Raw genomic sequence first — 19,900 nt, forward strand, 5'->3', positions numbered from 1 at the left:
TCCACCCGTCTCCAGCAGCCATGCACATTTTGCAATGTGTTGGTGCATTGGCTTGAAGCACTGTGCAGCTTCATGATCAGGTTGGGTGCCCCAGCTGAGATATGCTGCCCAGATTTGTCAGTATTTCTATGTGCTTGGCTTAGATGTGAGAATAGGGGTGAGTCTGTGTAGGAAGAGGTGCATAGCCCTCGGTGAGAAGGTGGTGCCAGCAGGCAGAAAAACAGAGGGATAATGCCTGGAGTGGCTGCATGACTGTTGTCTGAATAAAGCTTGTTTGCTTTGTGCACACTTCTAAGCAAGAGGAATCTGTGGTTTTTATTTCAGTCCTTAAAGAAGTCAGCTTTGGGTACCTGAAGGAAAGCGAGTTGGATGGGCTGTTGAGTGGGTGTCTGTCTGATGGCTGAGTGGTGCAAGAAGCTGCTTGTGTTGTCAGAGCCATAATCATTTTGGGTTTCCACCTTTTGTCTGGTGGGGTTGCTTCAGTGGAATCGCTCCTGCATCCCAGACCAAAAAAGCCCCCGTTGCTTTCTAATCTGGATGTCAGTGCTACACGGCACACCTGTCCTGCCAATGAGGGCTTCCTCTGGCCGTACCTGCGTTGCATGGCTCTTGAAAATGACCTTAAAGAAAAAATACTTCTTGCACTGGGGAAGAAAAGGAAGTAGAGTCTGGGGTAGTTCTCCTGAAGCTGTATTTATCGGAAAGGTCAGCAGTCTGTGGGCTGTGACTCACATCTGCAGCTGAAAATTGTGGTGGCCATCATGGTTATGCTTCTGTGTGCACTGCCAGCTCACCGTCACCCCCACCAGCGGTTTCCATAGGAAATGCCTGCAGCCAAGCTGCAGAAGTTTGTCAGCTGGCGTGTGAATGTAGGATGAAGTAGGTTTCAGATGTTCCTAAGTAAGCTGAGCAGTGAAATCCAGAGGAGTTGGGTGTTTTCAGATGTGGGTTGCATCTGGGTGCTTCTGGCTCCATCCTCTGTGCATTGTGGGGGCATGAGCTGGAGGCCAGAGCCATCCACATGTGTAGGTGGAGAGAGCTGCTGCCTGATGGCTTCCAAACATTTCCTTCTGGCTCCTCTGTTTCTCTCCACTTCCATTGCAATGAGCAGCTTCAGTGTGCTTTCTTAGGCACGGATCTGCCTCTTGGGCTGGTGCAGAGCTGAGGGAGCTCTATGGGAGGGAAGCAATTAGCATCCAACTGTAGTGCCTTTCCACGCAAAAACCCTGTCCTTGCAGATCTGTCCATGCAGGGACAGTCACAACATCTGTTTCTTGCACAGATGGGCTGCAGGTAAGGGTCTTCCTGTGCTGCAGCCCTGAAGCTGCTCTGAGTGGGCTGCACTCTTCTGAGTGGGCTGCAAGAAAAGTGCTTAGTGGGGCTGGTGCAGCTCTCATGCTGTTTGCAGCAGCACAGCCGTTCCACTGAGCTGAGGAAACGAGGTCAGATGAAACGCGTGCAGAGGAATTTGGCAGGTCTCCTCTGACTATAAAAGCAGCTGAAATTCTTATTCTTGGATCGGGGTAGTAAAGGTCTGGTGGACAGTCCACATATCTCCTCAGGCCTTTTTAAGTAACCGCATTGCAGGGAGGTGCTGGGAAATGCCAGAAGGGCCCCAACATCTTCTTTTCTCACCAGATGTGGGTGGACAGATGCATGGTGCTCTACTAATTAGTGTTAACGAGGCCTTTTGTTCTGCCTAGGAGAAGATCGGCTGGCGGAAGGAGGCATCCCACCTGCTGGTCTTCACCACAGACGATGTGCCCCACATAGCTCTGGATGGGAAGCTGGGGGGGCTGGTGCAGCCCCATGATGGTCAGTGCCACCTGAATGAGGCCAATGAGTACAGCGCATCCAGCCAGCTGGTGAGTGTGCGCAGGACCTCGGGGTGTCAGCAGGCCCTATGCTGCTCTGGGTGCCGTTTGCTCCTGATGAGTGTGCTTTTATTCTTCCCCTCAGACAGCTCCACTCAGTGCATGCTCTTGTGATGATCAAAGATGGGTTCGGAGCCCAGCAAGTTTTGTCAGGATTCACTGACAGAGAGGGAAATGTAACTTGGCGCGCTGAAGTGCATCATCAACTACAAAGTGCCCAGGGATTGTCAGGCTGTCAGCAGGGAGGCTGAGCCCACTTTGATGTGGATGCTGCCAGGAGCACAACGTGGTGCTGATCCTATTCACAGCTTTTGAGCACAACCCTAACTTAGATCTTAGTATAATAAACAGACCAGCCCCCTTTTTCCCTCCCCCTTTATTTAAACTCAGTGGAGGAAACTTCTGTGGTGAATGAGCATTTGTCTGCTGCCTAATTATCACATCCTCCTGCAGAATGGTGCTTTATCCAGCAGGTCACAAGCACTAATTATGATTTTTGTTCCTGCATACGCCACTCAGTAACAAGAGGTGTTTCTGGATGGCTCCCTATGGCTCCTTAGAGAACCTCCTGTACGCAGCCCTTGCAATCTTGCAAGTGTTTGCATTCTGGAGTGCAGTTGCTGTACTGGAGCTGTGCTGGGGAGCTGGCATGGGGATGCTGTCTCGGTGTTTATCTGAGTCTTGGAGGCTCTAAATCAGCCCTCCAGCTTGCAAGTGAGTGGGGTGCCTTTTCTGAGAGCTGCATTTCAGAAGCAGCTTGGGGCCTGAAACTGGAGTTTCAAAATGAAATGAACACCATTTCGTTATTTTGTTGCTTATGGGTTGCTGGAACAGTATCTTCCTGCCAGCCTTTCCTTCTCTGAGTTCTGAAAAAGTGAAGTTTATTGTCACCTCTTCATGGCTCTACTATGCAGCAAAAGCAGGCAATAGATATCTCAGCTGTCGGGAAAAAAATCACACATCTCTGCTTAGTGTATTTCTAGATCGTGGTCATGTCTTGCATCCCTGGGGTTAGCAGCTAGGTTATTACACATACACATTGGCTGATGGCAAAGAGGAAAGAGAAGGAAAAAGAATAGTGTTTCAGGTGTTGGTGTGGCTCATGGTGTTATCATTTTGTACATCCTAATGATAGGTGCAGCAGAAATATTCAAGGAGTGACAATTACCAGAATGTTTTTACTATTTCAGTTGTAGATATAGTGGTTCACTTTGCACGGCAGTGAAATGCCACGGGTTTTGCTGTTGGGGGAAGAGTAATGAAATTAGTCTTTGTGCTACCCATCATTCTTTCTGTGTTGTTTTTCCCCTAGGATTATCCCTCCTTGGCACTCCTTGGGGAGAAACTGGCTGAAAACAATATCCACCTGATTTTCGCTGTTACAAAAAGCCATTATGTTCTGTACAAGGTGAGTGAGCTGTCCATGGGTTTGGCTTAGGTTGCCTCTTGAGAGCATCTTGGTGCCCTTAGGTTCTGCCAGCTTGGCACAGCTGTCACCTCCCCCTGGTCATTCAGTGAAAAGCACTAAAGCTGCTTACTGCAAACAGATCTCTGTGTTAGTGAGCGTGTGCGTACCTAAAATAGACCCTAATCTTACTGCCGTGCAGAAGATGGGAGAGCAGAAACCTGTTCAGCCGTTTCTGCTGTGACTCAATCCCATTACCTAATCCAGCGCTGTGCTGCTGCCCAGCTGTGTTTTTCCATCTCTCCAGCCCCAACCTGAGCTCCTTTGCCATTCCCACGGCAGGAGGCTCTTCCCTTGGGCTGCCTCATGGCAGGAGCGGGTGGAGAGATGTGGGGATGCAGACTGGGATTTTGGGAGGTGCATGCTCTGCACTGAGCCAGGCAGGCGGTGAGGTGCTGGCAGTCCCCATGGGGCTGTGGGGCTGAGCTCATGCTCCACACCCGCTCCCGAGGAAACTCAGCTGCCGCATCGCATTGCATCGCATTGCATCGCAGCGTGTTTTTCTCTCGTTGTCTTTTCAAGAACTTCACTGCCTTGATTCCTGGGACCACAGTGGAGATTTTGCATAAGGACTCCAAGAATATCATTGAGCTGATCGTCAAGGCTTACAATGTAAGTGTGTTTTAACGCCACAGCTGCTGTGGTGGGAGCGCCAAAAGCTGAGCTCGCTCAGCCCTGCCTCGTGTGCTCCACCCAGGCTTGGCTGCATCTTTCTGGTCCTCTCCGCTGTGGGTCACTGCTGACGTGCTTGCATCCACCCTGGGGAGGGAAAGGAGCTGCTTGTCCTCTTTAGGATGATGCTGGTGGTTGGGCTGATGTCATCTGCTTGGGCCCTTGCTGGGCTGACAAGGAAGCAAAGTGCTTCTTGGGTCTTCCCTGTGTGAACTGAAGCAAGAGCACAAGGCTGCCCAAAGAGGTCTGCAGTAGAGCAGAGGGTTGGTCCCACATCTCTTATGTGTAGGACTGCATCATAATGCAACCTGGATTTAATAGCTGTCACAGATCACCCTACCATTAGAGAAAATAGACCATTTCTTTGCTTTTTGATGATCGGTGACATGTCAGGGACATGATGTGGCTTGGGTGGCATCCTTGGGTTGGTCATTGTGCATCTCTATAGAGATAAGGGGAGCAGAGCGACAAGAAGCATCCAGATAGCAAGCTAGTGGGATAGCTGTCTGCATTTCTGTTGGATTTCTGCTGGATCCTTATGGTTCAGCTCTGTGCTTCTGGGAGGATGTTGGGTGTGTGAGATGTGTGACTCAGTGTGACCGTGTGTGAAAGTCAGTTGTGAAAGTACTTTGCTCTGCCCGTGTTCTTTGTGGCTAAACTGAAATACTTCGCTGTCTTGGGTTGGCCCTCAGGTAGGGTTCTTCATACATGCAGTGTCTGAGCTGACCTTTACAGCCATGGGGTCAAACAGTGCACTGCTTTCCTGAACCCATCCCCAGCAGATCTCATAATGTTCCCCTGTACAGCACTGGTGGGTTTCCCATGGCAGGTGGCCTTTGTGTTAGCTATCCTTGGAGCCGCTGCAGGTTCATAATTCCCTTGTGTTCACACTGGAATGCTCCACCTTAGAGTGTACCCTACACTGTTACAGCTTTATTTCGGTCAGGAGTTGCTCCATCTCGTGGGCCAGGTCCTTCCCCTGAATCTCTTTGGAGTCTTCTGCTCATTTCTGAAGGTACTGCAGGCCTGGGTCTACCAAACAGCACAGCAACAAAACCCCTCCCATAGTGGCTGCAGTGCCATGAGGAGGTATGCTGCTTTGCAGTGCCAAGTGGCTAATAATAATTGGCATTTAAATTAGGCTAATAGCATTACCCTGTAAGGCTGATAAGAAATCTTGATGTTTGCATCAGGACGTAAGAATGACCCAGGTCAGGTCATACCGTGGTCCTTCTGACCTGCTGCCCTGTGTTCTGTAGCCTTTGTCTCTTTCAGATACTGCTCACAGTGCATCACTTCCAGCCATCAGAAGAATTAAACAAAACAACCTCGTTTCACATCAATACTTACAGAGTTTTCCTTTTGTTTTGTTTTGGCTTATGAAGTCTGGGTTGTGCAGCAGGGTGGAGAGATGAGAAGAAGGAAGGGGATAAGAGCATTCCTTCTGAATACAACAGAAGATAGCAAAGCAGAATGCTCTGCAAAAGAAACCTGCCTTGCCCGTATTAACATGACAACTTTATTTCTCATTGTGTTTGCAGAGCATTCGGTCCAAAGTAGAACTCACTGTCTGGGACAGCCCTGAGGACATTGGCTTGACCTTCACTGCCACCTGCCAGGATGGATTGTCCTACCCTGGGCTCAGAAAATGTGGGGATCTCAAGATAGGAGATACGGTGAGTCTGTCTCTCTGCACATCCCGGCTGCCCATCTTCCTCTGCTAGCCTCAAAACCGTGCTGCGGTAATGTGAAAACCCACTGAGAAAAGCTCTGCCCTCTTCATGGCAGGGGAGGTGGACTAGATGGCCTTTAAAGGTCCCTTCCAGCTCAAATGATTCTGTGAGTCTATGAAGTCTAGATGCTCCTGAACCTGTTGGGCATGAACAGGAGGGCACGTTGTCACCTGGCATCAGCACTGCATTGCAGGGCCAGCGGGATCAGCCTGGCTGGGAATCCTGACCCCTTCTCCAGGCCTTTGCAGTTTGTGAGGACTCATTAGCAGGATGATTTCCTTATTTGAGAAGAACGGCTTTAAAAACATACCAGAGCACTAAGCACTTGGGCATATAAAAATAGTTTGGAAGAATAAACAGTAGCTGAACTTTTACCTCTCCAAATAAGGACCATGTGAAGTGTTAAAAAGGGAGGTGGCCTCAGCATTTTAGCTGACATTACTGGATTTCAGCTCAGCCGGTGGAATCAGTCCCTGGAGCTGTGCCAACCGTAGGCACGTGCCCTCCTGATGTCACCAGCAAAGTCAGGGCCCCTGGAACAGGAGCATTAATCTGGTGGCTGGGGCTCTGGCCTTTGGCATAAAGACAGAGCTCACCCAGCTGCTGCGGTTTGTCCCTACATCCCCTCCTGTTCAGCAGCTTCTATGAGGATCAGAGTCTAGCTTCCATGAATAGCTGAGAGAGCTTCCCCAAAGGTGTTGGCACCGGGTCCTGACATGCTGGGATTTGGTGCCGGTGGCATGTGGAAGGGAGCAGGGTGATGCCCTGAACTTGCTTTCTGATCTAATGGCCTTAAGTTGCACCAGGGGAGGTTCAGATTGGATATTGGGAAAGTTCTCTTTTCGGAATGAGTAATGTGGCACTGGCACAGGCTGCCCAGGTGGAGTTGCCATCCCTGGAGGGGCTCGAGACCCATGGAGGAGATGTGGCACTGAGGGATGTGGGTAGTAGACGTGGTGGGATGGGCTAGGGTTGGACTTGGTGATCTTTGTGGTCTTTTCCAGCCTCATTGGTTCTATAATTCTATGTCCTTTGAAATTTATGTATGTTCCCTACTTGGGGCTTTATGAGTGATACCGGATGGGATTCTCTCAAAAGGTGCTAAATCCTTCACCTTGTAGACACCTCGGGTCCTTGTGCCGCATTAGTGAGATCAGTGCTGATACTTGCTTTCAAGACAATGTCGTATTTTTGCTGTTATGAAAACCTGTCCGTTTGCTAGACTTCTGCCTCAGTTATTTCAGGCAGGCTGCCTCCTGCCTCACAGAAACCAGCGGTCTGTGATGGAGATTAACCCTCATGGGTGATGGTAATAAGCCTTGAAACCACTCGAATGCCTGTGGTGTCTTTTGAAATGAGCTACCCACAGAATAATGAACGCTTTGGTGAGGGCTGAAATGTGGGTTCAGCAGGCAGAAGCTGCAGGGGCCGTGTGGGGGCATGAAGGCTGTGAGGAGAGTGGCTGCATGGTTGTGTGGGGCTCCCCTAGCGCAGCTCCAGCACTTCCCTCTTGGTGGTTCTCCCTTTGGCGTGTGGTGGATCCAACGCCAGCTTTGTGCATCTACTTGTCCCGCTTGGGTCACATGTGGCCCATATGGGGAACCAGAGTGGCGGTGTGGGGTGTGAAGGAGGCTAAGACCTCAATGGGCTGTCGGGATGCTGAGATGCCCACATGACGTGGGGTTGGAGTGGTTCGTCCACACCCGGGAGGCCACTTTGGGCCACACACTGACTCCCTTCTCACCCCCCTCTCATTAGGTTTCCTTCGAGGTATCGGTGGAGGCCCGCAGCTGCCCAGCTGAGGACACTTCCCATGTCTTCACCATCAAGCCAGCCGGCTTCCGTGACACCCTGGAAGTGGCTGTCACCTACAACTGCCTCTGTGGCTGCACCGGCCACGCGGAGCCAGCCAGCAGCAAATGCAGCGGCAATGGGACCTACGCTTGCGGGCTGTGCGAGTGCGATGCCGGCTACCTGGGGGCCCGCTGCGAGTGTGAGGAGGGGGCCGGTGGGGAGACCCAGGCCGGGCTGTGCCGTGAGATGGAGGGAAAGCCCATCTGCAGCGGGAGGGGGGAGTGCAGCTGCAACCAGTGTGTCTGCTATGAGAGCGAGTTTGGGAACATCTACGGGCCCTTCTGCGAGTGTGATGACTTCTCCTGTGCTCGATACAAGGGAGTCCTCTGCTCAGGTAGGTGCTGTCCCACCCTTCACCTTTTGCTTTGCTTGGGCTGCTAAGTCACAGCTTTGGTGTTGATCTTTTGGGAGAGGGTTTCCTGAGTTGTGACCTTAATGTAGCCCTCATGAGGCCCCATGTGGAGTACCGTGTCCAGCACAAGAAAGATGTGGGTCTGTTGGAGCAGTTCCAGAGGAGGCCATAAAGATGCTTTGAGGGGTGGAGCTGAGAAAGACAGGGGTAACTTCAGCCTGGAGAAGGCTCTGAGGAGACCTCATTCCTGTACTAAGGGGACCTTAGAAACCAGAGGGTGAGTGACTTTTTGCATGGTCTGATAGTGAAATAGGACAAGGGGGAGTAGCTTTAAACTAGAAGAAAGGAGATATAATATAGTTAGATGTGAGGAGGAAATTCTTTACTCGGAGGGTGGTGAGGCACTGGCACAGCTGCTCAGAGAGCTGTGGATGCCCCATCCCTGGAGGTGCTCAAAGCCAGGTTAGATGGAGCCCTGGGCAGCCTGAGCGGGTGGGTGGCAACCAGCCCACAGCAGGGGGTTGGGACTGGTGGGCTGTACAGTCCCCTCCAACCCCAACCATTCTTTGATTCTATTACAACCCTCACAGGCCTGGATTCTCCCAAGCTTTGTCTTGTCTTCTTAAATTGGATTTCTCCATTTGTGCCACGTGCCTGCATAGAAACCATCTTTTTTTTTAAAGATAACACATTTGAAACAGTCCCCTGGTACAAGGCAAGTGAAAGGCAAGGTTGAGTTTCGGTCTGTTACTCATTAGAGAAAATCTGTGTTGGAGATTCCTAAAGATACTTTACATGCAGATTTTTTTGCTCACTGGGAAAACAAATCATTCACTGGTAAAGATGTAGCCAGTCTGTTTTGCATCAGCAAAAGCAGAGGAGCTATTTAGCAGCGTTTGCTCAAATGGCAATTCCTTTAATTCCTTGTCAGCCTGAGGTCATGTAATTTACCTTGCACACGTTGCCCTAAGACATAATTCTTTCACCTGAAGCTGAGTAAAATGTCACTCTTCAAAAGTTGTTTGTTTTCAAAGTGAAATATTTCCTTGAGTGAAAATCTCAAACCAAAATGCTGGACAGGTTTGCGTTATCTCTCTTGTTAGTAGAGTAAGCTCAGAAAAGCAGCTGTTTCTTTACTGTTCTCTGGAGAAGTGGAGGGTTTTTTCCCCACTGCGCCTTACCCTGCAGGCTTCTGAGTAAGTGATGGGCTACCGCAAGTTGTGTGTTTATAGAATCATAGAAATATTAAGGTTGGAAAAGACCAACAAGATTACCAAGTCCAAATCCAGTCCATCCCCAGCTTGCCTGCTAACCATGTCCATCAAGTGCCACATCTCCATGGTTTTTGAACATCTCCAGAGACAGTGAATCTCTGCCATTCTCTGGGCCATTGGAGACTGTTGTGTTGATAGGCAGTTTGGGGCTGTTGGGGCACATGGGAATGGCAGTCCTCTGGCTTTTGGCAGCAACTGGAAACGGTGCCATGGCAAGTCAAGTGTCTTCTGGTGCACCTGCTTTCTTCTGTCCTAGTGGAGGGCTGCTGGTGGTGGGAAGAAGGGCAGAGCTGGTTTGGGATGTGCCGGTTTTAGAGTCACTTAAAAGTCATTTTTATATCTGTGAAAGAAAACAAAGTGTAGGCTGAGGGCAAGCAGCCCAAGGGATAGACGGGTGGGGTGGTTCTCATCGTGCCTCCTGGTACTTTATTGTTTTGTAGCCTTTTTTTCTTCTAAATTTCAGCCATTGCAATGTTAAAGCTGAGCTGTAGCAAGCACCCTTAATGTATTGAGGTAGTTTTCTCAGCCCAAGGGGCTTGGGGCTTCTCCAGCCCACCAAAAATGCCTGAGCTTACACAGCTGTTGGTGTGGGATGCACCCCAAACTGCACCTAAGGAGCAGCAGGTCTCTGGAAGAAGTAGCCATGGTGGATTCAGCTTTTCTGAAGAAGGAAAGGATAGAAGAGTTTCTGAACGCTGCACACAGCTGTGCATCGCATTGGGAACTTCAGCACAGGGTCCGGCGTTTCCTAGACAGTTCGTATTGCTGCCATGGAGAGGCAGAGCCATCTGCTCACTGCCTGCCTCCCTGCCTGGAGCCCAGCTCAGGAATTTGCAGATCACTGTGCATCCCCATGGCTTTTGGACCCTTTGGCTGCCTTCCAGCAGATCTGACAAAGGAGGAAACATCTCAGTGCTAATTGCATTCCTTAAAGGTCCTATAAAATGAGGCAGTAAGAGGGAGGAGAGGCCCTGGTGAGAGCATCATGCTTTGGCCACTAATGAAGCAGGACTGGTTTGCTGGAGGCCAGGCTTTGTTAGTTGCAGTGCTCAGACCCGTATTTGCAGGGGGTGTGAGTCGTACAGCATCTCCTTTACTTTGGTTTGTCTAAGGTAATTTCCTTGTCTTCACCACTGCTGACACAAAAAGCTAACATCAGCAATAGGGTGTCAGATTTGCAAGTACACACAAATACCAAAACCACTTCTGAAAAGGGATTTAGGAAATGACAACTGAACCGAAAACCCGTGGCTTGTTGCACAGACTCTATCTATATCGACCTCCAACTGCCCTGTGGAAACCACTTCAAAAACTGCTGAGGGTATGCAAATCTTTCATGGCCTCTATAGTTATATCTGACTGCTTCCCTTTCCTGGCCCTCTTAAATGGGGAAGAACTCTGGGTTTTCAGCCTGTGCTGGCACACAGTGACATAAGGCTTTCGTTTGTTTTGCTACAACCTCACATTAGAAATCACACTCCTGCTTCTGCAATTTGTTCTAGGATTTCCTGGTTGCAGGCGCCACATCAGGGTTCAGCATCTCCATCCTTGTTCTGTCTCTCATGGGAATATGCCGGCCAGTACCGGTGCTGCAGTTTCTGGTTGTGCAAGAGACACAGAACACTCTAGCCCTGTGCTTTGAGGGCAGTGCTCACATCTGATAGCACCACTGGCATCTCTGCCTTGTGATTCCTGACACAGCCTCTTACTGTACTAATTCCTACAGGCTGAGACTCTTGGTCTGGAAGCAGAACTTTTCCCCACATGAAGTTGTCATCGGTCTGCTTGGACCAGGACTGGTGTGCCAGGGAAGGGCCCAGCAATCTTCAGTCTTCATTCCTGCCACACCAGCTTTGTGGTGGCTGAGCATGGCTGGGGAGGGGAACTTTCCTGTGCCTGCAGTTTTGGCTTCTTGGCTGCCTTGCCATCCACAGCAGGTGGTGAATAGCCCCAAAGGGAAAAGGATGTTCTGTGGAAGAAAGAGGGAACAGAGCTTAAAACACATCTGCTGTGTTCTGTATCATGTCAAGTTTTGCAATTTTTGATGGTTTTCTTTTGATTTGGGGAATTTTAAAAAAAAAAAAAAAAAAAAAAAAGATTGGGGTATTGAGTGAAAATGCAGAATCTGAGTGCAGATGCACATCACTGCCTGGAAATGCAGTAAGGTTTATAGTGTTGTTAGTGTCACAGGGCTGTGAGTGTCTCTTTACCTTCCCCCTTTGCATCCTCCCCTCCCTGGGCAGAGATGAGTACTGTGTGCCCGGTAGTTCTTCTCGGCAACCAGCTGATGTGATGTAGGCATCTCACTTGAGTGAGGAAAAAGGAAACCTCTGGTTTGTGGTGTACCCTTCCAGTCGTAGCCCAGAAGCATCACCTGGTGGGAGCTCTCCCTCCATGAAATGTTTTGGCTTTGATGAGAATCTGTACAGACGCTGCAGACATTTTGTAATAAGCCAAGCCCAACTGGGGGGCCTCCTCTGCTCTCCTTCTTCTCTGTGTTAAGCTGCTAGGCTAGGCGTGTTCCATTTGCTCTCATCACGTGGATTAGCATGAAGAAATTGGGGGTCATCGGGTCAGCTCTGCTTACTCCAATCATCGGGGCAGCCTGGAGAGATGTAAGGTCCGAGGCAGCAGAGCTTGGGGCTGTAGGGATTAAGAGGATTCCTTCTACTCATCCCATCCCTGTGCTGGTGGTCAAGTGGGAAGGACTGGAAGGGCATGCAAAATAGTCACAGCTCTTGCAGGTGAGAGGGGATCCTCCCTATGAGTCTTCTGAAGTCTCCTTGCTTTTCCACCCTTTCCCAGCCTTTCTATTCCGCTTCCTCTCTGTATTTATATCTTTTTAAACATGGTTTCTGTTCCGCTCTCTGCAGGGCAGTCCTGCAGTTCTGTGTGCTGGGTTCCCATTCTGCTCTGTGCCAAAGGCAGGGAGCTGAAGTCCTTAAATAGCATAAGAAGCCTTGCACCCAGCTCCTGCCTTCCTCTCCTAGGATCTCTTTTCCCTCTTATACAAACCTCCTACTCTCATCCTGAACTTCTCCTTTGGGCGCAGCCCTGGGCTGGATCCTTAGGGATCTCCCTAAGGCTGCACTCCAGCAGGGACCATATGTGCTTGGGGAACACCTATATGTGTCACCCATATATGTGCTGGGCACCTGCTAAGGGGTTTTTCTGTTGCCAACCCCATCTGATGCTTGCAAAAGGGCTTGGGCCACTTTTGTCAGCCCCACGGCCTGGGAGAATCCATCAGAAACTGACAGGTTTGGGGTTTTGTCTCCAAACGATTGAGCTCTTTTCTCCAGAAGTCCCATTCCGTGCACAGGAGGGAAATGCCAGCTTTTCTTACCCCTCCTTTCCCCCTGCCCAGGCCTTCAGTGCTGTTGCAGCCCTCCCCAACCCTGGCAGCGATCCCTTCAAGGACCTGACTGCACAGAGCGCTGCTGTTCCTGCCGCTTTTCACTTGGGGTTTCTCCTTGCCCTCCAGCAGGCCTTTTGCAACCATTAATGCATGCTAATGAGGCGTTAAATGCCATGACAGAATTAAAAGAATACAGCAGTGATGCTTTTTACATCTTTGCGGAAGCCAGAGTTCTGCCTGGGGGTCTGTCTTAAAGCAGCAGCAAGAAGTGTCATCTGATGGCACAGGCACCTGCCTGACCCCATGTGCACATTCAGCTGCCCCACAGACTGCAAACTCCAGAAAGCCCCCAAAATATGGATGATACGGACTTGAAAAGCAAGCTATGCTGAGCACGTGCTCCACAAAGGGAGATGATGGTGTGAGGTGGTCTTGCCAAAATGCTCTGCCTTTCTGTCTGGTTCTTTTGGTGCCTGGATTTGATCTTTCTGATTACAGTAATTAACAGAAAGAAGTGGTTGGAAATGAATGCTGTAGTTTGGGTTGAGAGGCTAACAGTCTAAAGCAAGCAGGTGAGTGAAACTGTGTTTCTTATTGGCATGCACAGACAGCCCCTGAATTTTGCTCCGCTGAGAACAAACATGAGACCTAAGAGTGCAGCGCAGCTGTGGATTCTTTCCCTTTTTCTATATCTTATTTTGAATGAAAATTCTGTCTTCTTTCAGCTTTTTTGGGAAGGGAGAAATCCGTCCCCAAACCATGGGCCTTTGGTGAACTTGCACCAGATTATGTGTTTGCATCCAAATGCAGAACTGGGCAAGGCTCCCGCAGCACTGGATTCTGCAGTGAAAGAATGTCTCTTTGCTCTGGGGACCACTCCTTGTAATGAGGTCCAGCTGAAAGGACATTCAGCACGTTTGTGCCTCGGTAGGCTGGGAGTAAGCCTGCTTTTCATTTTAAGGATGGGCTTGAACCGTAGAATTTGACCCTAGAGTTCAGGCATTTGGGATCCTGCAGCTTTGTTTTGGAGCCAGGCTTTATTTTAAGAATAAATCGAAGGGAGCTGGGTGGTTTTTTATGTATGTTTGCTGAAATCCATCCCTGCTGACCTGCCATGCTGTGCCTGCAGAGATGGATCAAGGAGTATGGAAGTGGGGGTGATGGATGCCCTGTCCCTGGTGACACTCAATGTCAGGCTGCATGGGGCTGTGAGCACCTGGTTGAGCTGTAGGTGTCCCTCCTCATTGCAGGAGAACTGGACCAGATGGCCTTTAAGAGGGTCCCTTTCAACTCAAAGGATTCTTTAATAAGTCGGGGAGAAGCTTCTGGTTGTGGACCTGTGGATCATCACGTGCAGCAAGGAAGCTTCAGTAATAGGAATTATCAGCTATTTTTACAGTGCCTCCCATGCCAAGCTCCTAAGAGGTGATGAAGCCATGGATGAGCGTGTACGCAGTGTGATTGGGTTACTTCAACCCATAGCTTTACTGGAACCATTACATCCATCCCTCAGGTCTGACGGCCCTGCATCGCTCCTGGCAGCTTTAGCAGAGTTGGGACCTGAAAGCTCCCAATTCCCAGCTGTGGGTCCCCATCCAGAAAGCCACGTGGGGCTGAGGTGCTCATGTAAGCAAAAGTCAGGAGATTTGTGGAGTGCTGAGATTTCTCAACAAGAAAACAAAAAGGCTTTATTTTAAGAAATTCAGGAAGTGATACATCAAAAAGCTAAAATGGGCAGCAAGGACTCATCTTGTGACTGCATTTCTGTTGCACTTCTGTAGGGGAGAGGAGGAAGATGAAGGAAGGCTGGCTGGGCTCCACAGGAAATTCGCTGTGCCCCAGCTCACCAAAGTGAGCCTGCAGTTCCCAGAGCCCTGAGCTCCCTGCACAGTTCCTGTTTAACCCAGAAGCTCCCAAGTGAGGGAGAAATGGAAAGGATGAGGGGGGTGAGAACTTTTATCACTGGGATGCTGATGGTTGGTGATGCAGCTCATGTTGTCCAAGGCTGAAGTCACAGTTCAGGCATGGATTTCTTCCTCCAGTTTTGCTTTTATTGGTCTGCATTGCTGGTGCTATTTTCAGTGGTGGAACTGTGAGCTCAGCCAGTACTAGGGTTGAGTAAGGTATTATTTAAAGCCTCAACGATTCGTGTCCAAAACCTGTATGCTTTTGAGATATAAATACCCGCTGACATTAATGCAGTGGCAGGATGCAAAAGTCTGTGGTATCTTGTGTAATTAACATCCAGAAAAGCTCTTTTTCCCTATTATCTGCTTTTTAGTGCTTGGTTTGTTGTTTCAGTGCAGTGCTGTGGGTAGATGAGGATGGGCGAGAGCTCTTCTGGCACGAGTGGAGGCAGTCAGTGCACACATTGCAGTTTACACAGAGACCTCAGTGCCCTTTTGCAGCAAGGACACTAGGCTGGGGTGCTCCTGCAGCCTGCAGGACAGGGGAACATCTCCCATCCCCGCTCCATTAACTTCCCCAAGTCCTCCCTGCCCGCTGGTGCCGAGCATCTGGCAGCGCAGTGCTCGTCAGCCTGCGGCTCCTTTGAGTCATGGAAAGAGATTAGTGGCAATCCAGATGATTTATTTACTTAAGCAGGCACTGCCAGAGCCCTTTCCCAAACGGAAAGTTTCCAGACTCTCCCAACTTCTTCCGCTGCCCTTCTCCCTCCCATGCAAACTGTGATGGACCAGAGGCACCGATCCTGCACTCACACCACAGGGCCGGCCCAGCAGTGCCTCATGTCTGGGCTTTGGCTGCTCCCTCTGCTGTAGGCAGATAATTTCAGTGCCTTCAACCCTGGGGAATGCAAACAACACGTAGGGATGCAAGAGCAGCGGTCAGGGCTCAGCACTTTGTGTAAGGGATGGCATTGGTGAGGCTGTGCATTGCTTGGATGTGCTTGTTTGTCTCTTAACCAGGTCCTGCCCCAGTTTTCCTCTCTTTTGTTTTGTGGTGGTATTGTTGTTGTTTTATTTCCTCTTTAGAGTAGTCATTCAGGTAACCAAGAATGACAATAGCAGGTGCACAGAGTTTGGGAGGTGTTACCCCAAACAATTAAAGGTTGACTGGAAAGTACATTACCAAAGTCAGAGGGATCTTGTCATTTCCCGGCTAGATGGGGATCTTTTAGATGTCTCACATCCTCTCATTTTAAGGACAGGAACAGAAGAAAACATCTTGTTATGTTTGGAGCACATAACAAATGTATTTTGGCTTTGCAAAACCACTCTAAGAGACCATGCAAATCCAAATGACTTCAGGGTTAAAGACTGTGCTGATGTCCTGCACAGTGAGTGCTGCAGGAGGAGGGGGGGGGGGGCTGGAGCACACCCTCCTCAATGGACCTGAATCTTTGTTTTCTTCTAAAACATGAATCTGGGAAGCAAGATTGGGTTCATCTTAGGAGTGAATTCCCATCTCCGGGGCTCTGGGTGTACTGTGAGGAGCAGGTCCACTCCTGCCATGCCCACATGAGGCATAAATGTGTCCCACCCAGCCTTGAGGCCATGCTGGATGGGAGATGCAGGGCACCTCAAATGGAGCTCTTGGTGCTTGCAGGAGTGGCTGGTCTTTCAGGCTGGTGCAGGCAGATTGTAATGTCTTTGCTGCTAAAGGTCAACATGGAAATTCCCATTCTTGGCTTGTTCTCCATGGCGAGCTTCTTGCGCTTTGAACCAGTGTGGCCAGGCAGAAAACACATGTCAACATGTTTTTAAATCTCAGGCTCACACCCCACACTTAGTCACCTTCATATAGAAAGGCTGCTTCTCTGCAGAAACCAAAGCTGTTTTCTCCAAGAGGCTGTTTCTTCATTTCTCTGGTTGCAGTGCTGAAATAGGACACAAATTTGGAAGCTGTTGTTTCCCTTCCCCATCTCAGTCTGTCCAGGCTCCATCCCAACATGCCAGGGCTGGAAGGAATGCAAAGGATCCCTGCCTTCCTGGACTGGCCTGGCACCAACTACTTGCATATGGCAAACCATTTAATGAGCAGCAAGACTTCCAGAGATGGATTTCTAGCAGATTTGCATCTTGTGCTGGGCTCTGTGGTGTCCAAGGGGATTGAGCTGAAGTTAATGGTGCAGGGCTGCTTTTCCTAAGACAGGGAATGGCTTGCACTCCAGTCTGGACCTTGGTGGTGTGAATGCATCAGATTTAGGCAATCTTCAGAGGTCTTATAAACACAGTCTCCTCCCTCTGGTAATGTCTGAGCATACACGTTGGCTCTAAAGCAAATGATGGGAGAACAGAAGAGGCTTTCTGGGACAAATGAGATACCTGCAGAGCAGAAGATGCTCCCAGGCCTTCTGGCAATGGGCACAGCTTGATGCTTCATTGCCCCTCTGGTGTTCTTGGGGTGATGGGAGAAGCAGAGCTATCAGCAGTTTAGTGCTGATCAGAAGAGCATGTATATAATTTATCTGGTCTGAGCTACTCAAGGCTGTTTCCAATGGGAAAACTGAGCTGTAATTAGGTTGCTGATGAGCCTTGTGGACAAATCATGCCTTCAAAAGCATCCCAGCTCCTCAGGACCAACCACAGAGGAATTTGAGCAGTGTTTCCAGTGAGCTGATGGATACTGTTTCGAAACCAGCTGCTGGGCAGCCAGCCATGCCACTTACTGTAATTGAAAGCCTTTAAGCTTGTTGATTTGCTCAGGCTGGCCCTTAACGCCAGCTCTGCAAGGGGATGCTCTGGTAAGGGAGGACCCTCACAGGGTCAAACAGCACTGCTCTGCTTGCTGCTGATGCCCTTCTCACCACTGTGTTCCCTAGGCCATGGAGAGTGTCACTGTGGGGAGTGCAAGTGCCACACAGGCTACATTGGGGACAACTGCAACTGTTCCACCGAGACCGCCGGCTGTGTCTCCAGCGATGGGCAGATGTGCAGCGGCCGCGGCAACTGCATCTGTGGGAGGTGCCAGTGCACCGAGCCTGGGGCGTTCGGGGAGACCTGTGAGAAGTGTCCCACCTGCCCAGGGGTCTGCAGCACCAAAAGGTAAGTATGGGGCTTCAGGAGGGACTTCCTGATGGGGGAAGAGGGATTCTTTGGTTCCTGGGAGGCTTCTGTCCACCCAGGTAGAGAAGGTCCCTAGTGTCCTGGCCAGCTGGGTTTGTATTGTCTCCTCTCTGGCAATGTTGCAGGCACTGAGTGTATGCCATAGAGCAACAAGTGTTGCTGTCCAAGTTCTCATGGAGGTTCATGGCCCCTTTCATTTTAGTGCTGCTCTGCTCTGTAGGCTGGCAGCCCAAACTTGCTGATCTGAACATTTCTGGGTCCAACTAGCTGTGAGATGTAGAGAAGGGGCTGCCTGACACCTTGCAGAGGTGGAGGTGCCCTGGACATCAGTACCTGGCTATGCTTCTGCTTTGATCTTAGACAGGAGGGATTTTGCAGTAACTGATATGCAGCTTCCTACATGCAAAGGGCAAACAGTCTCCAGACCTACAGCTGTTTGCTTCTTCACCGAATCCACCTCTGGAACAAATCCATCCTTGTAATGAAAATGGTTGACCCTGAAGCTTCTCTTTCCCACCCTCTTTCCATGCTCAGTCTTTCTCTTTGTGTGTCTTCCTGAAGGGACTGTATTGAATGCAAGCTGTTTAACTCAGGAAGACTGGATAACCAAACCTGCCAAAAGCACTGCAAGGATGAGCTCATCACCACTGTGGATGTTCTCAGTAAGTACACAGCTGAATCATAGAATCATAAAATCATTAAGGTTGGCAAAAACACAAGGATGATATAGTCCAACTATCACAACTGTCAACCCATCCTCACCGTGCCCACTAACCATGCCCCAGGTGCCACATCTCCATGGTTTTTGAACACCTTGAGGGACGGTGACTCTACCACCTCCCTGGGCAGCCTGTGCTATTGCATCACCACTCTTTTGAAGAAGAAATTTTTCATAGTTTCTAACCCAAACCTCCCCTGGTGCAATATGAGGCCATTACCTTTCATCCTATCACTGTTACCTGGGAGAAGAGGCTGACCCCCACCTTGGCACAGCCTCCTTTATGAGACCCTCTAGCCTGAACAATCCCATTCCCCATAGGACTCCAGGCCCAGCAAGCAGTACCCAGTAACCAACTGCTTCCAACAAGACCAAGACACATCTGTAAGGAAAGCCTCAGGTTTCTAAGTAGTGTTTAGAAAGCGTAATATATGACCCTCTGTGTAGGCTGTAATTTGTATTGCTTTGAGTGTTCATGTTAACAACTCAATTGCTGTTGTGATTGTATTTCTGGATTAGCTACAGCCTAAATGCTAAGTAAAACACACTTGATTTTAAATAGCATCTTAAAATCTGGATTCAAGCAGCTGTATGTAACATTTCCTCGTTGCCTTTTGGAAGAAAGCTTCATTTAATGAAGTCGTTTAGAAAAAAATTGGAAGAAATAATGAGTTTTATGAATTGGACTTATCCGTTGTTGTAGATGTGAGATGATAATTGCTGTTAGGTTAGCCATTAGTACATCCCTCTGGGCATGCATTTGCTACGTGCAGCTGTGATTCTGCCTTTCTGAGCTCACAGCTACGTGAAGTCTGCCCAGACCTGTCCAAAAGATTTGCTTCTCCACCTCACTTGAGCAGGTCCAGGGCTTGTGCGTGTAAGACCCATTGTGGCCAATGCAAAAAGCAAAGAGAACGGGATAAGATCAGGTGACAGGAGAGATTAGATGAGCTGTGAGAGAGTGCAAAAGGACAAAATGTCTCCCCAAAATGGCATTCTCTGATCTCCCTGAGAAGTCATCTAGGAAGAGGTATCCCCTTGTCCTGCTCATTGTGATCTCTTTTGAAGGTCACCCCACATCATGTCCCTCAGCAGATACCTTTTCCCCTCCTTTTCAAGCTTCACTCTGGCAGTCCCTGGTTGCTGTTTTATGGGACGGAGGGAAACCAAACAGTGAGAGCTTCAGTCCAGACCTCGACCTTGCCTACAGCCCTTGGAGTTGGGACGGAGAGGCCAGTGCTTCTGGATCAAGCAGGGATACGTGGCCATCCATGTCTGACATTTCTTGCTTCTCTTCCACTGTTCATAGGGTGTACAAGTGCTCTACCTTGCTTGTCCTTTCTCTCTCAATTAGCAACCAGCAGGATGTCCTACCTTTTCCTTTGGGAGGCTTGCTCTTGCGCTCCCCATCCTCACTGCAGCTTGCTGGAGAATGAACCTGTCCCAGTGCACTGTGAAAGGTTACAAGGCCATCTTAAATGCTTCCAACCCATATTAATCTCCCTTCAGATGCCCGGCTGTCTCATGTTTCTAAGAAACCAGCACATACTGGGGGTTAAAGCTTAACTCTCCT

General features: G+C 49.6%; 1 protein-coding gene across 1 annotated transcript in view; it reads left to right on the forward strand.

Moving 5' to 3' along the window:
• ITGB5 (integrin subunit beta 5) overlaps positions 1 to 19,900 on the forward strand; it is a 39,688-nt gene that overhangs the window by 16,364 nt on the left and 3,424 nt on the right. Inside the window, exons 6-12 of the mRNA XM_072341938.1 lie at positions 1,704 to 1,865; positions 3,187 to 3,282; positions 3,862 to 3,951; positions 5,553 to 5,687; positions 7,503 to 7,932; positions 17,366 to 17,588; positions 18,171 to 18,271. Coding sequence (XP_072198039.1) covers positions 1,704 to 1,865; positions 3,187 to 3,282; positions 3,862 to 3,951; positions 5,553 to 5,687; positions 7,503 to 7,932; positions 17,366 to 17,588; positions 18,171 to 18,271 — 1,237 coding nt within the window. The remainder of the gene's footprint in view (positions 1 to 1,703; positions 1,866 to 3,186; positions 3,283 to 3,861; positions 3,952 to 5,552; positions 5,688 to 7,502; positions 7,933 to 17,365; positions 17,589 to 18,170; positions 18,272 to 19,900) is intronic.

The sequence above is a fragment of the Excalfactoria chinensis genome, chromosome 7 (genome assembly GCF_039878825.1).
Source record: "Excalfactoria chinensis isolate bCotChi1 chromosome 7, bCotChi1.hap2, whole genome shotgun sequence".
NCBI lineage: Eukaryota > Metazoa > Chordata > Aves > Galliformes > Phasianidae > Excalfactoria > Excalfactoria chinensis.